This window comes from Hippocampus zosterae, chromosome 18 (genome assembly GCF_025434085.1).
Source record: "Hippocampus zosterae strain Florida chromosome 18, ASM2543408v3, whole genome shotgun sequence".
NCBI classification, from domain to species: domain Eukaryota; kingdom Metazoa; phylum Chordata; class Actinopteri; order Syngnathiformes; family Syngnathidae; genus Hippocampus; species Hippocampus zosterae.
The window spans coordinates 7,804,592-7,821,256 of record NC_067468.1 but is presented as its reverse complement, the minus strand read 5'-3'; the positions used below and the strand labels follow the sequence as shown (position 1 = coordinate 7,821,256).

The window sequence follows — 16,665 nt, the reverse complement described above, 5'->3', positions numbered from 1 at the left end:
TGGGTAGAGGGAAGTCTGGGTTTCCCGAATAAAGCTGCTGCCCCTGCGACCCGACCACGGCTAAGCTGCGATAAATGGATGGATGGATGGATGAATTATTGCTGCTAATCTGGGCATTCAAATTGTAAAATCAGTTCTGTCATTTCTGAAGTAGTTTAGGACAGTCGTGGGGGAGGGTGGTTCGGAGGGGCTTAAAAAAATTTTTTTTAAAAAGGTTTGATTAATGTACTGTTAGGAAATGTCAATTTCTCTTTTTTTAATGACTGTGAAGTTGCTAATGATGATATGCGGTATTATTATTAATTCACAGGCCAGTTATCGTGGAGATCCCACACTTTGCCTCACTGGCTCGAGGGGACCGCGAGCTCGTGGTCCTCCGTAGTGAGAACGGCTCCGTCTGGAAAGAACACCGGAATCGCTACGGCGATGAAGTGCTGGAAACCATCCTGAATGGCATGGATGAAGGTTAGCAAGATGGGAAACGCCTTCCACGAGACACTTGAAGAAGACATAGCCTTTATTGTGATTTATGGTGTTAAAATATAAAACAGGGACATTGAGAGTGAATAGTTTTATGAGTGCACTTTTTTTTTACCCCACTTGAAGTAAATTATGCACCATTAACTTTCTTTGTAACCTTCTCTGACACTCGCCCTTGCCCCCATTCATCTCCTCTTCCTCGTCGTCCCCTTTAAATGTAATGTTCTATCTATCCGTAGACCTCGAAAGTCAAGAGGAGTTGGAAAAAAAACGGATTCGTCGGATCATCTCCACTGACTTCCCACTGTACTTTGCCGTGGTTTCCCGCATTCAGCAAGAGAGCGATCTGATTGGTCCAGAGGGCGGTCGTCTGAGCAGTAAACTGGTGCCCCACGTTGAGGCCATTTTTCCCGAGACGGCTGTCACCAAAAGAGTGAGACTGGGACTGCAGGTAAATAGCGACTTGCACATTGAGATGACTTGAAACGTCGAGGTGCTTCTCTATCAAGTTGTAGGAAACTTTTTTGTGTGTATAATTGTGATGATTAGCTTAAACGCGTGCAGCTAACGAAAACTTCAAATTCACCATTCATTCATTCATTCATGTTTCAGAAGAAAAAAACATGTTTTAATTTATATATTATGAAAAAAAATGCGTCCGGTCTGGATGAGTTTTTTTTTTTTTTTTTAACCAATTAAAAATTTTAAATTTTTTGACATGCACCCGTATTGTGATATATGACCAGTTCTGTTTCTGTCAATTCACTGTACATTTTTTTCCCCTCATTGTTTGTCACATTACTGATTACTGGCAACGGCATGTGTCTGAAATCGGCTTTGCTTTTACGCTTTTCTTTCTGTTTCTGTTTGTTTTTTCTTTTATCCAGCCATTCTTCACTCCTCAGTTCCTTGATTTAAGTTGTGAGCCACACTGACTGAGCTGATGCACTGATCTGAAATGACTTATAAGTTGGTTGCATGTGTGAGTATGGCGGGCGTTTTGATGTTCAAGTTAAAAAGCATATTTTGCTTCCTTTTTTGCAGATTTTTTTTCTTTCTATTTTCCTAATCTTACGTCGAGATAATTGATGTTTTTTGGTACACGGTATTTCCAATGACATACACCTCTTCTGTTCAAGGATCTTTATTCCAAAGCCTTTTTATCAGCTCGTCCTCTCATCCTCTCAGGCCCAGCCCATCCCCGATGAGTTGCTGACTCGACAACTCGGCAACCAGGCGACCTTCAGTCCCGTGGTCACAATCGAACCACGCAGGCGCAAATTTCACCGTCCAATCGGACTGCGTATTCCGCTCCCGCCGTCCTGGCGTGAGAGCCCTCGTGATGCCGGCGAGGGTGACACCACCAGCCTGCGCCTCCTCTGCAGTGTCATTGGTAGTTGACCCAACTAACTTTTTCCTTTGGAATGACATTGGAATGACTCGGCCTTTCTTACATTGAGAAATGCGTCAAATGGGGTGAAGAAGGTTAACAGGGCATGAATGACGCTGTGTGCTTGTCGCGTCTCAGGTGGGACAGCACCTGCTCAGTGGGAGGACATCACCGGAACAACCAAGCTGATGTATGCAAACAGCTGTGCCAATTTTACAACGAACGTCTCTGCAAGGTGTGAGCTCCCTTGTCACATTCACTTCATAGATTTATTGCAAGGGGTTCTCAAAATTTGGAGTTCCAGGTCCCGTCTAATGATACCCTCATAATTCAAATGTCATCATCGAACATCATGGGAATGAAACGTTAAGGCAGGAAATAAAATTATGACAAAAAAAAATTGAGAACCTCACAGCCCCCGCCCCTCCCCAGTTCAATGGCTGCAATCTGTTTTCTCTGATTTTGCTGCTTTTACCACAGGTTCTGGCTCGCAGATTGTCCCCGCACGGCAGAGGCCGTGACCTTCGCCAACCTTTTGTACCGGGAACTGATGGCCGTGCCTTACATGGCAAAGTTTGTCATCTTTGCAAAGATGAACGAGGCGCGGGAAGGACGCCTGCGTTGTTACTGCATGACCGATGACAAGATGGACAAGACGCTGGAGTTGCACGAAAACTTCACCGAAGTGGCACGGAGTCGAGACATCGAGGTCAGTGCTCAGTCGAAAAAGAATCTTTAGCGTCGCAGTGGAACTGCACCGAGAAGTTAAATGTGTCCAATTCAGCAGCGTTTCTTCAATCTGATGTTCAGAACATTTAAAATTCTAATTTAATCCTGAATATTTTGATGTCACTTGCTAACAAATGCATTGAAAATATTTTTGTGGGATTCCAGCAATATTCATTGTGGATTTTTTTCAGTTAAATTGATAACCCGAATGCATAAAATATGGCAAGCACCCCACGGTGCCCTTGTTACACTGCACTTAGATTTCTGTGATGTACAGGATGGCAGCCAGGCACTAGCATGTCTATAATTGGCGCTGGTTGCTAAGCAACTGACCGAGTAGTAGCCTGGCGCCATTTCCTGCTGGCTTGAGACATAAAGTCGTTCAAACAAAAAAGATCAGATTATTTGTTTTCAAATCTTTCAATGGCCTCGCTGCATCTTACCTCTCTGCGCTCCTACGCACCCTCAGGTCTGCGGACTAGGCACTAATTGAGCTACTGAGGACTAAGAGGGCTGAGAATACATTTTCTGATAAAATCCTTTTTTTGTGTGTGTTTAACTTCTTGGTTGATTGGTTCTTAGACGTCATCTCATTTTTTATTTGCATATATCTTTTTTAAGCTAATGGAGGGTATGCCGCTGCATCTGGAATGCTCCGGGAACCTGGTGCCAATCAGGAAAGCCACACAGCAGCCTCGCACCTTCAGCTTCCAGGCCTTCAGGGATAACCGGCTGCCCGTTTCTGTCAAGGTTTGTGACTAGAAAGGCACTTAAATTACGGTGTTGTGTTCATGTTGTAGAGTGAATTTGCCTGCGTTGACCGAATCACTTCTTCTGCTGTGCTTCGGCTGACCCTCCCCAAAGCCTCCTATGGTGATTTTGGGTCTGTTCGCTGTCACATCTTTTGGGATATTAAGTTTAAAAGGAGCACAGTACTAATGTACTTTATCGAAGCATACATGAATCACATAATTAAATAGAATTTAAGACTTATACGGTCGCTGCCTCATGATTAATTCATAGCAGTTCCTTCTGGTGTGCATGACTTGCCATCGGGCAGAAGCATAATACAATCCCGCATACAAATGAAGAGGTTTCACTTAACTTCTGTAAATTAATCCAATTTCTGTAGTCATCTTAATTCTTTTTCACAGTCACACACACACACAGACGCACGATCGGGGGTGGAAGGTGCGCTCTCCAACTGCGCACTTCCTAGCAGCCATCTTTACATAATCAGCAAGTGGAGATCTTCTCACAGTTGCTTATAAAAGTTCTTGAAGTGCTCCGATCTCGTGCACGGACTTCAGCAAATCTATTATGCTTCCACTATGTAGACCGTGAGCTGCATTTAAAGTTAATGAGGGGAGTGAATCAAGTCAACTGTGCTCACACCCAAAACTGCGCAGACGCCCATTCTGCGCAGTCTACAAACAAAATGGGCGCCCGTCTACAAACAATACCAAAAGAAACAAAACTCCAGCCATGCGCACAGTTAGACGGAACGGAAGTTGGGCCCTTATTGTTATTTATGCATTTAGAGAGTCGTCCTTTGAGTCGTTCTTCAGTGTTTCGTATAATTGCCAAAACATTATTCATGACATAATAATGTCATGACAAACTCGTCTCACATATGTCAAGCTCTGTCATCCTATAGATTATATGTATCATGATAATTGTCTGTTACTGGTCTGTGGCCTTTTTGGTCTGTTGGTCATATCACTTCTGTTTTGGGCTTTTTTTTCGGGGGGGGGGGGGGGTTGTTCCTGACAATATTGATGTTGTTCTGATATCCTGGTGATTTGTTTCTTGAGTTTGCAATGTGTGTCTTTGTGTCACGGTGATTGCTGTACTGTTTGAGCACCAGACACATGCGCAGCTTCCGTTTGTTTGCGGCGACTCTCCTGCGAGCGCGTCTGCATGTGCCACGACTCCCTCACGTTCCTCGCAATCTTGCGGCCTCGCCTTTCTGTTTGTGTCTGTCTCACTGTCTCTCTTTCTCTTTCTGGCGGTCACTCTCTAACTGTCTGGTCTGACAGGCGTCCAGGTAAAGCGTGCAGGTAAATGTCACCCTCTCGCACTGCCTGTGGACTGCTTCCACCCCCTGCTTCTGGCCCCCGTGTTACGACTGCGCCACGTGCCTGCGACATTGTGGTGGGGTCTCATGTCGGCTTTGATTTGATTTTTTTTCTTCTTTCTTCTGCCCTTCCTCTTCTCTTTGCTCCTATTTTCTCTTTCACCTCCCATACTGCTTTCTCCACTTCTTCTGGATTCCACTCTCTGTCCTTCTCTACCGCCTTACTCCTTTTGCATCTGTTAGGTCAGAGACAGCAACAAGGATGCCACAGGGTTTTTGTCCTTCCTGCGAAAGTGCACCAAGTATGAGGATGCTCAGCATGTGCTATGCAACCTCAACATAGCAATGCCACCCTGCATCAAGGCGAGACCTTCGTGTGTGCACATTGCGCCTGAACTCGGAGGCTGTCTGTTGAGTTGTGTTATTTCTTTCTTTTTTTTCCTAGGTTGTCGGAAGTGAAGAACGCAGGAGAACTTTAACACCTCTCGCCCTGAGGGAGCGCTACAGTGCTCTGAATGAGCCCAGTTTGGGTGAGTTCGTTCTCTTACCCGCAGCCGTCTCCTGAAATATCCACAGTGGAGATGGGCACTAAGTCTTGCACCGTCTTTTACTCAAAGCTCTCTGCTCCCCACTCTGCACGCATGGCACAAACGACTGAGCCTTGGATGTAACGTACCGCTCTTCCGTACCTCCCCAAAGTTCTTCGCAGGGCAGTTGAGGAAAATTGAATTGAACGTGTGCCAAAAGATGCCCCCCGACCCATCCGAAGGCTCTGCGGCACCTGGTTTGCTTGCCTTTCTGGGTGCCCTGGAACCGACGAATGACTCCTGTGATATTGGTTTGCATGGCGCTAGTGTCTCCACTGCGATTTCCACTGGCATGGCGGCAGATAGCTCTTTAGCTTAGCTCTGGTAATGGGCAGGACCTCGCAGTGGAGTAAGACAGAGGAGCTCTTTTACTGAGCCCCAGTAATTACCTCACGATTTATTGCTGCTGGAGGACAGAAGTGGTTCTCTGGAGCAAGGCCTTTTCTGTCTGTTTTGGACACGGCGCAGCTACAATGCACTTCTGGGTACAGAATGTTTAAATGATTATTGGGACTGGCACCTGAATGCGTCCGTCCATCTGATGTCAACGTGATTGCTTATTTCCTTCCTTTCAGAGCAGTGGTTGTGTGCAGGTAAGGATGACTGGAAACAAATTTCATGGAAACTCGTTTGCACTGATTTGGAACCCCACCATAAAATGATATCCAGGACAGGAGATGAAATGCACATATAAACTGTTTTAGTGAATATAATACAGTGTGCTGCATATTTGCTGTTTGCAAATTCACCTATTTCTAGAGTTTTATATATATATTTTGTCGAATTTTTTGTTTTTTGTGCTCAGGCCTCAAGCCTTGTCAACGCAATAATGAACCGCTGTAGAAGCAACGGCAGCTGAAACGTAGATGACATTGAACAGAAAGCGTACAACACAAATAATAGAGAATATCTTCTCAATTACCTGGATAAAAAACAAAAGTTAAATCAACAAATGGTAAAAATAATGAAAAATATATAAACAAATACAAATTGTAGATTCAAATAATATTATTTCAGACGCATTTACTCATTAAAAACATAAAACCAGTCGGCGACATGGCGACATTCTTGCAGCACCTCCGCTTTGTCCCTTTGGCCCCAATTATAAAGACATTGAAATTTGTCACATGACAATAATACCTCCAAACTGAAGATCTTTGTGAGCGGGGAATATAATGCAGCTCATCTGTCGGATGCTTGTGCATCCTCATGTGTGTGCCTCATAGTTTCCCCGAGTTTTTAAGTTGATTCGATTTTCATGTCTTCAGCCACAGTGAATGCAATGGAAAGGACTGAGGTCAAGATCAACATCATATCGGAGCAACTGGGTTTAAGTTGGGCAGGTGTGTCACTCAAAAAGAACCACGTGAGTGCCCGATCACTGTTTGCGCGCTTTTTATTGACTCGGCATTCCTCCGCTCAGAGTTGGCACGAGAGCTTCAGTTTGGCGTCGATGACATCAACAGGATCCGCGTGGAGAACCCCAACTCTCTGCTGGACCAGAGCCTCGCCTTGCTCAACCTCTGGGTTGCTAGAGAGGGCAAGAGGGCAAAGAGTATGTCCGCCTTTCCTAATACAGCGGGTCCTCGGTTTATAACAGTCCTGACTTGAGATGTTTCGAGGGTACAAATATTGCGCAATGATTTTTTTTTTTTAGGTGGTCAGGCGACATGATTGAGTGTTTTTCAAACAAATACGTACTGTTATGGCTTTACTACTGTGTAAACGGAGGTTGGTGATAAGATGGTTCTGATACACACAATATCCCCCCGACCCCCAGTGGAGAGTCTGTACACTGCTTTGAAGAACATTGACCGTGCAGACATCGTAAGCTCCCTGGAGGCTCAGGCTACACAACTGGCGCCCGGCTCTTCAGAGGAGGGCGCTTGCCGACTGGGCGATCGAGACTCCACCTTGCTGTCGCCCGGTACCATCAATGGTACGACACACCCACACCGACACACAAAGGGCAGATGAAAAATTGCTCATTAAGAAAGAGACATGAATGTATACTGTGCGGTATTAGTTTGCTGCCTCCGGTATTCCTGCAAGGCCAACATTTATGGCCAAACCCCAGCGCTATGTTTATTTTTATCCGACTGCTACTTGTACAAATAAGAGTAGTGCAACTATGACTAAAAACCCAAGGGTAGGCAAACTTTTGTGGTCAAAGGTCATATTTCGTATAAAACAGACAGATGAGGCAGGGCATTTTTTTGATGAGCTAAAATATCAAATGTGCATGTAAATTATTGCTGCCGTCGGGAGTTATGTTCTCATTTCCAAGAGCAACACTTTTGTTGAACCACTAACATTTCAAGACATTTTCAACACTTGAAATGAATCGATATTTGTAAAAAATAAAAGACCCAAATGGGGACTCATCAGAAGTATAGATTTTTAACAGTGGCCATAAGTAAAATATTTAATTTTAGAAATAAAATAATTAATTGTTCAATTTTAAATGGAATCTTTTAATTGTGTTCCAAAGTATAGATTTTTAACACGGACCATTTGTAAAATATTTCATTTCAGTAAGAAAATAATTCATTGTTAAATTTTAAATGGAAAGTTTTAATTGTATTATTTATAGTGTAATTTTAATTACTTAACCAGTTATTTAATACAATAAATTATGCATTTTGCAAATACCATATTGTTCATTTTGCCTTTTGTCGTTTTTGTTTGTTTGAGATTTATATATATATTTCAAAAACGTTTTCTATATCAATTTAAGTATTTTTTATGGGTATATTTTATGGGGGGGGGTTTGCACTTACTGAAATTGAGCTGTGACTTAGACCATTGCACTGTGTGCGTGTCTCTGTGTGAATAAAATATTCAATGCATACATAAATGAATCAGTAAAAACAATTATTCAATGAGATAAATGAAAACAAACTTAATTAATAAAAAAATAAAATAACTCACTTCGTGGAAATCTGAGGGGAAAAATATGTTTTTCACTAATGCAACAAATATTACAAGGCGTGAATGCTTTGCAGACCGGATTAAAGAGCGAATTTGGCCACGGGCCATAAAATGCCCACCCCAAACCTAATTCTGAGATTGCAGACCAAAGACCAAACTTAATGACACAAAAGGTGGCGTCCATATTCGTTTGGAAAATGAATAAATGAACCCACACTGGTGAAAATCGTCTTTCATTTGCTTTAGTGGAAGTAAAAATAGCAATAAGCACCAATTTGTCATTTTTAACTCGGTTAAAAAATATACATCATCTTTGAGTTTAATGTTACTGATCTGGGTGCCTATTTGCTTTAATATATTGGAAGTGAACTCTACCTCCACATTGCTCACAGTCTTCAAAAGCCTTGAGGCGGTCATGGTGAGCTGTGTTTTTATTTTATTTTATTTTTTTCTTTCACACGCCTGCAACCCTTCCCTTGAGTCTGGGTAAAAGCAATTTTTAAAATTAATTTTTATTTTATTTTTTTTCACCTTATCTCTGTTGCTTCACAAGAGGTTACGGACACAAGGCCATCGCGCCTGGTGCACAAGCCACGAGTTATTAGACCCCCGTTTTTCAGGAGGGGTAAGTGGAAGGATGGAAGTCGGGGCTGCATGGTGGTCTGCTAATGACTCTCGGAGGATGCCGTCCGGGGGTCTGAGGAATGGTCTCATTCTCTGTAGCAGCATGCACGTCAACCTTTCCGCCTCACTGGAGCACCAGTCATTCTTTTTCACAGCCCATACATGAGAAACAAAGGTTACCTATCTCCCCTTTTTGATTGTAAGCTACTTAACATTTTTTAGACACAATTTTCTGAATGAGGAATGTTTGAAAATGTTTTTTTTGTACTTGTCTTTTTTTTATTTTTTAGTTTATGTGTGCGTGTGTGTCTGGGATGAATCCACGAGTCAAAAGTGGCACCAGTACACGGAAGACGGTGTGCTTTGGGCCTTCATACCTTGTTTCTATTCCTCTTTCTCTCTTTGCCTGAGAACAAGACAGAGATCTGCATTTGTCTTTTGCTCAGCCTCTTTCTCTTTTCGCTCTCCTGATCTCCGAATCTACGACATGTCATATCTGCTGCCTCTTCCTCCTCTCGTCACCTGCTCTTCTTCCTCACAGCTCTTCCTGTCCGACCTCTGACCCCATGTGGCCTTATGTTGAACCTCTGGGCCTCCTCCTCCTACTCCTCCACTCTCTTGTCATTAAATTCCCCCTGCGCTCCTTCCTCATTCAGTTGAGTGGGGGGGGACCCCCTCCTCCGCCTCTCTCAGTCCAGCTCTGTGTGTCTTCAACAGTTTGTGCATGCAGGGCATGCCGCATGATCATGTATCGCAAGGATCGATGTGCCTGAATGATTGTGCATTTTTAGGGAACGCAAACAGGTGTGTGTGTGTGTGAGAGAGGTGTGGGCGTGGTTTAAAATCTGCATGCCGTGCTTTGGCTTTATTAGGTCTCCTTCACTGTGTGCAATGTCTTGGAACTGTTTCGTCGATGTATTTTGACATTAATGCTTTATTAACAGACAAAATGTGGCTTTTCTTTTTCTGTGACATCAGAGGTGTGTTTTTGAGGAGCCCCTGTGACACATGAAGTGTGCTGTGCAGCAGATAATGTTCATGCAAGGTGACTGTGACGCCTTCTCTTTCATTCATGGGCAAAAGTTTTTGGGTTTTTTTTTTGTTTCACAAACCGTAAAAAGAAAATATGGTGGAAAGAAATTAGGTGTGGTACAATGCAGTATGTCAGACTTTGAAGTCAAGTCTGAACATTCTGATCAAGTTCCAAATATGCCGCCTTTAACTCATTCACTCCCAAAGACATTTTTAAACGTCTTTTCAGACTTGGTGCAGAATTGGATGGTACTGAATGAGTTAAGGTGTTTGACAATCGAGCTTCCATGTATACACAATTATGAACGTGATGTACAGTATGTAAGAAGAATCAATAGTTTCATTTTAGATTTCCCGTTTTGTGACACAATGTTTTGCCCAGGTTTGATGGAAAACAGTCATCATTGTGTTAGCGTGATCTGCTTGTGATGATTTTCACCTGTTAGCTCAACCGTGTTTGTCTGCATTCGTATTCCAATATCAGTCGAACTGGGTGTGACTGCGGTGACTGAACGCTGTGCAATTTGTATTTCGTTTTTCCCATTTTGTGATGACAGTCTTTGTGTCGTGGTTGATTTCTGTCGCACCGTATTGCCCCCGTCCCGTGCCTCCGACACCTGCGTGGGAAAAGTGTCAAACGCATTCGTCATTCTCATGCTCATTCCAATTCTGATCCATTCCTCCATCGCCACCTCACATTCTGAAGTCATTTGTCATCCTCCTGGGCCCCGCAGCATCCCAGAAACACACACACACATACATGCATACATTTCATTGATGACTCTGCAAGGTAATTCGTCGGTTAGGTTTTCATCCATACATCTAGCAACTGATCAGCGTGACACTGTGTGTACCGCAATGACGTTTCGTTGGGCATAGATTTAATCATGACACTTAGAGATTGTAATCTTCGTCATCGGCGCCAAACATTTTGACTTTAAAACCGTTTCCCCCTTTGGTGAATCACCTGTCAAAACCAATCAAAACATTGAGGTGGATGCAGTACAGAAAATTGAGTTTTCAGTTGCTTGTAAACAAAATGCCCCTCCCCCCCGACCCCGAAAATGTCTCTATTAGCGAATTTTCCCCATTTTCAAGCGGCAGCCGGAATGCACAAATGCAAGCATGGCATTGATTGATGTTAGCTAGCAGTGTTATCGGCATCTGACAAGTAGCAAATCCTCCTTTTGGCAGCTGGATGATTAGTTGCTGTGTCCACAAGTGAAAACGAGAATCCGTGCTTTGATTGTCTTGTTGTCTTGCTTCACTCAACAAACAATCATGGGATTGAAACCACGTAGACGGCTGTGGAATGACGGGATTGATTTCGAGTTATCCTTGAAAAACTCAACTCAACTGTGTTTATAGAGCACTTTAAAACAACCCCCGCTGTATACAAAGTGGTGTACATGGAGCAAATATCATAGATACAACAATAAACAAAAAAATAATAAATTAAAGGTTTGCAACCTTTCAAACGCGTCTCCTCAACAGCACAATGCATTGTGGGTTCACTGCATTATTCTGGTGATAATATTGGGGTTTTGAAAAAAAAAACTAGCCAGTGATCGTGAAAGATGTTTTTATGTTATACTCACCAGACCCAAGTCCCGCTAACTCCGCAGCAGCTGCTTTTGGGCCTCTCTGAGGTTGCTTTCGAGCCACACGTGTCCCATAACCTGCTAACTGAATGAGCTGCTATTGCCAGAATAGCCAGGTGTCTGCAAAATTTGATCCATGTTGCGTATGCTGACAGGAAACTTGTGTAAACGTGGAACCCACTATTAGATTTTGGAGATTTCCAGAGGTCATACCAGAGCTGTAAAAAGGCACAGACCGCTTGTGTGTGTGAATGTGAGATATAATTGATGTCACGCCAGACGTTAGCTGACGTTGTCATGCATCCAAGACCCACCACACACCAAGCGACAAGGTTGTGTGTGACTGAAATGTACCGAGATCTGTCAGTGGTTTTCAGTAGTGGCCGACTTTTGGCAGCTCGTCGCCTGTTACGGCCAATGAAAAGTGCCATAGTGCATCACATGATTTTGTGCAACCAAATGACGTTCCTGGGTGAGGTCGAGCCAGCTTCCGCCAAGCCGATCAGTACATCGTATGCAGTACATAGTGTTTTTCAAAAATGTATCATTTCATCCATACCTGTCGCTAAAAAGCAAAGCGTGTGTAGCCTCTGTCCTAAAATCACAAGTGCAGTCAATGAATGAGGATACCACTTCCAGCAGCCTCCCTAATAGTCACACTCACTCCTTTTCATCTCTTTGTATTATTATAATACAGTATAGCAACTTTGGCTGGGGAAATCCACTTTTTCCTCGACAATCACGACATGTTGTTTGTGGTTCAATTAAAAAAAAAAAAAAAAACAAGAAAAACTCAGTCGTGTATTGTATGTGGTTCCTCAAGAATGTCGCTTCCCAATAAGAACATCAAAGATTTCAGTTTAGCGGTGAGTCGAAATGTGCGTGAGGGCCAATCGCCAGATGTATCCGAGGGAGAGTCGCCAAGTGTAGATTGATCTCAATTCAAATCCAGTTTGGTCGCGTCGCTCGATGTGCAGCGGGCATCACGATCTGAACGTGTGAAGCTGTGTGAAATTGCACCCAGTTACAGCTGCATGTCACCATCACTCTTTGTAAAAGGTGCCAGAATGGGCCTATTTCCCACATATAAATGTGGCAATTACTGTCATTTTCTCCAACAATATTCTTCCCCGGAACATCCCAAAGCTTCTCTATTGCGGCGAGACCCCTGTGACATTGTCGTCCGTTTAAGCCCAGTGACCCCTTTGTCACATTTAACAAAGTAGTTTGTGACAATCGTGCCAAGAAAATCTATCCGCCGCTTAATAGCCTGAATTGTTCATACAGGGCTCAATGAAATTGACCCAGAATTCCGACTCCCCCATTGGAATGTCGAGGCACGAATCGCTGTTCAACACGATTCTTATCGTCCATAGCCAAATGACTTTTGTCATTCCAAAAAGACCCGCACAAATCATTTTTCCTTGAGAATTTCAAGCTGACTTCCCCTTGAGCCTCCAGCATCTTTTTTTTGACCATGTCTGGAGAGCCTAGACCAGGGGTGGGCAATTATTTTTTGCATAGGGCCAAATGAGAACCAGAAAATATTATGAAGGGCCAGATCAAAAGGGTGAACTAAATTCAACATATTAATTGGATTTCTTTCTTTAAAAAGTATTTAGCATTTTATGGCACGTTTTTCAGACTTTTAAGATTACATTATTCCGTCGTAATCGAACGGGATTTGCTTGACTTGGCGCTACTTTGAGCTTCCGTATCGTCTCCCCCTTCCTCCCTATGCTCTGCAACTTCAAGTAACTGTGCCACCTGGCGTTGAAATGCCTGTCATTACAAGTCCAAATGGAATGAATGCAGTCGTTGACATCGAACCTTAATTGTGTACCAACCTTCGGCGGGCCGGATTAAAAAGACCAATGGGCCAGATTTGGCCCGTGGGCCGTAGTTTACCCACCTCTGGCCTAGACTTAGTGTGCAAGATATTTAGATGAACGAACGCCTCTAATAGGTATCCCTTATCAAATGCTAAGCCAGTGTGTGACTGCTTTGTCTTGTGTGTGTGTGTGTGTGTGTGTGTGTGTGTGTGTGTGTGTGTGTGTGTGTGTGTGTGTGTGTGTGTGTGTGTGTGTGTGTGTGTGTGTGCGTGTGCGTGTGTGTGTGTGTGTGTGTGATGGCATGTTTGAGGAGACTTAGTATGTATGTATGCACGGCTAGTTTTTGAGAATGCGGGGGCAGCAGAAACTGGCAGTGACTTTGCATTGTCTCCCACTATGGGGTGTGTTCGATGGGTTGGAACGATACTAACAATGCTGCCTGAGTTACAATGCTGCCTGAGTTGCCGAGACGATACAGCAGAGGATTCCTCCAAATGTTTGAAGATGACCAAATATCGTGCCAACCCAATAACAAACACTTTCTTTTCATCTTAGTTTGGTCCGCTATGTTGCATTTCGACATTCTTTTGACAGTCATAGCCTCATGTTGTCACAGAGACTGATGACTCACTAAACCCTTTTACCTTTGCCCTCAAACTCACTCACCGTGTCCCAATGACACGAACCTACGGTAACTTTCTTTCCAGCATTTCTTGAAACAGTTTCACAGCCATTTGGGGATAAATAATGTATATGTCACATTGTCAGAATACTCTGAAGGATGTGCGGTTTGAAACTTGCTGGTGTCAGAGTACCGTTGTGTCTTTTTAATCTGGCTATTTAAATTCTGAATACAGATTAAGGCTAACTCGAGGCTTTCGCAGATTTATTGGGACAGGGTTGAGCCCCACACACATTTGCACGAATCGGTACAGTTCACGTCAGTATGGTGCGGTTTGGATCTGTAAACCCTGATCAAGGCGATAACTGCATCCGCCACATGCTTGACGTAACCTGCCAAAAAATGGCACCTTGCGGTAATTTGCCTTTTTTGTGTGGGAATCTTTGATTTTCTTTCCAGTCAATTTTCTCTCATCCAATCACCAACCCGATTTGTCTTTTGGGTTGGTCTACTTCCAAATGATGGTTTAAAAAGTGGTCCTGGACAACTCCAGTGCGCAGTCACATAGTTGGTAGCACCCAAATTGGTACCAATCTGAAATGACCTGTACTGATCGGTGGAAGGAAAGCCTTAGATCTTTGACGAGAAACACTCCTGCTCCCTCCCCATCACCTCCCCATACTTGCCTGGCTGTGCCTGCATGGTGTTAGTCTTTCTCTTGTGTTGCCCCTGTCGTCCCTCCAGGTTATGGGCTGGTTCAGGAGGAGCTGCTGTCTCCGGCCTCCATGCAATACAGTTTGCCTTCTCCTCTTGGTGCAGAGCCCTACTGGCAGGAAGTATCCAGTCTGGAGTGCGCCCCCATCGCCGCCACAGAAGAAGACACTTTGATGGAGATGTCGGACGTCCACGTGTGGCCAACGGGGCTCAGCCCCTCGCTGGTTACGGTGGAAGACTCTTCTTTGGATGGCAGCAGCCGAGCGGACGACTCGGAGGGCGCCACGCTCTCCCTTCCCTGCAGTTTGGGCCGCCCGAGCAGCGGAGCGAGCGGGGCGAGCAGCTCCCTCATGGAGCTGGAGGAGGAAGAGGAGGAGGAGGAGGAGGAGGAAGGGGAGGTTGAGGAGGAGGAGGCGCCACTGGAGCCAGTGGGCGCGCTGGCGGAAAGGGACCGGGTCAGAGCCAGTGGCGCCGTTCCCAAGGTCAACTTGAATGGCCAGCTGGGAGGTCAGAGGTCGGACGGGAGGAGAGGGGAAGCTCCCGCGAGGGGAGGAGGAGCCAAAAGAGGCGGGGCAGGGCTTGGTTCAGTGGAAGGCATTTGTGTTGTTACAGGCCAGCAGATGTACGCTGAGGCGTCTCCGTTGAGTCGAGTGGGCGAGCACAATGGAGACAACCGGTATGTCACTTCTTACTGTGACCCCTTTCACACTGCCTTTGCAGAAAATTGCCGCATCGGGGGCACACTAGCACAATCTGCACACAAACCATCGGGGCAGGACATGACATGGCAAACGGTCATTCAGTTCTGTGAATTTATGGTACTACAAGGATTCTGCTAGTACTACTTTATATGGTCTTTTTTTTTCTTGCATGTCACCATTTTCCAATGCTGAGAAACTGTCCGGTTTGTCCTCACTGGAGTCGAAGGTGAAGTTCCGGTTTTAAACTAATTATTTTTTACTGAGTCAGAAATGAAATTAGCTTTTGTGATTTAGTAAAATAGTGCAGGTGGCACTTTCTTGATCAAAAAGCAGAAGTCCCACTTAAAAAAAAAAGTTTTTTTTTTTTTTGCATCTACTTTGCGATCATTGATAGGTGGATGGTTGTCAGTCACAGATTGTAATTTGTCTCGTTCTACCTAGTTCCTTTGTTTGGTGCACAATGCATGTTCTGGAGATGTTGGAGCAAGATTGATTCGATTGAGAAGCCCTCCGTAAGCACCGAGTGAACACAGGATGGCCTCTCAGCCAAAATACATCACCCTCAATTCTTATCAGTAACTTCTACACAGGACCAGAGGGGGGTGGGGGGGGGGGACAAAAAACATCAATCCTAATTAGGCAGTGTGAATGGGCCTCATAGACTTACTCCAAATATCTCTTCATCCCACTACTCACTTTCTTTTACTCTCTCCCAATGTTAGGTTGGTTGGGGGCGGAGCTTTTCAACCTTACCTACCTGACAAGGATTCCTTGCAGGGCTGGGTGGGCTCAGTATCAACGGGACGGAACAAGAGCGCGCCAGGCCTGCACGCCGCCCAGGAGGCTCTGCTGACTCCGGTGTGTGACACAGCTTACTCACAGGTGCTGCGTGAGCACCTCCTGCGGGGCAAGGGGCTGGGCTTCTCTTACCGGCAGACAGGGGAGCGTGCGTGGGAACAGGAGTGGAGGCGGGGCAAGGTCAGGTTGAGGCCGACGAGCCGCCGCTTTTTTTGGAGTGGGAACATCCGATCCATGTTTGTTTGCTTTTTTTTGGTTGGTTGGTTGTTTGTACTTTTTTTTTAACCCTTTCATGCACCCTGTAACCTGTTAACACGATAAGCCGTCCACTGTAGTGACCGCTGTCCCTGAAAGGGTTAAAATGAGGTGATGAGAAGCCAGCCATGTAGTTAGATACTGTTGTGTTCACATTAACAGCAGTTTGTTTTGAAAAGTGAATGAATTATATGGGAATGTTTCTAATGCTATGCTTTTAGGACGATTTATGCCATACCAGGAGCCATGGATCAGTTTAAATACTTGAGGAGGTTGCGTTGCCTTATGTCAT

At 44.5% G+C, this 16,665-nt stretch overlaps 1 protein-coding gene across 14 annotated transcripts in view; it reads left to right on the top strand.

Annotated features, from left to right (window-relative positions):
- The window catches only part of LOC127591266 (ankyrin-1-like), a 52,561-nt gene that overhangs the window by 30,433 nt on the left and 5,463 nt on the right, over nt 1-16,665 (top strand). For 3 of the 14 annotated variants that reach the window (XM_052051204.1, XM_052051202.1, XM_052051201.1), the window contains 14 exons: nt 311-465; nt 720-931; nt 1,669-1,873; nt 2,009-2,105; nt 2,351-2,579; nt 3,221-3,349; nt 4,920-5,039; nt 5,122-5,206; nt 6,532-6,606; nt 6,687-6,818; nt 7,044-7,202; nt 8,748-8,819; nt 14,650-15,295; nt 16,043-16,298. In XM_052051204.1, coding sequence (XP_051907164.1) covers nt 311-465; nt 720-931; nt 1,669-1,873; nt 2,009-2,105; nt 2,351-2,579; nt 3,221-3,349; nt 4,920-5,039; nt 5,122-5,206; nt 6,532-6,606; nt 6,687-6,818; nt 7,044-7,202; nt 8,748-8,819; nt 14,650-15,295; nt 16,043-16,298 — 2,572 coding nt within the window. Of the gene's footprint in view, nt 1-310; nt 466-719; nt 932-1,668; nt 1,874-2,008; nt 2,106-2,350; nt 2,580-3,220; nt 3,350-4,919; nt 5,040-5,121; nt 5,207-6,531; nt 6,607-6,686; nt 6,819-7,043; nt 7,203-8,747; nt 8,820-14,649; nt 15,296-16,042; nt 16,299-16,665 lie in introns of those variants that run through there. The other 11 variants (XM_052051209.1, XM_052051208.1, XM_052051207.1 and 8 more) reach the window with 10 other exon arrangements.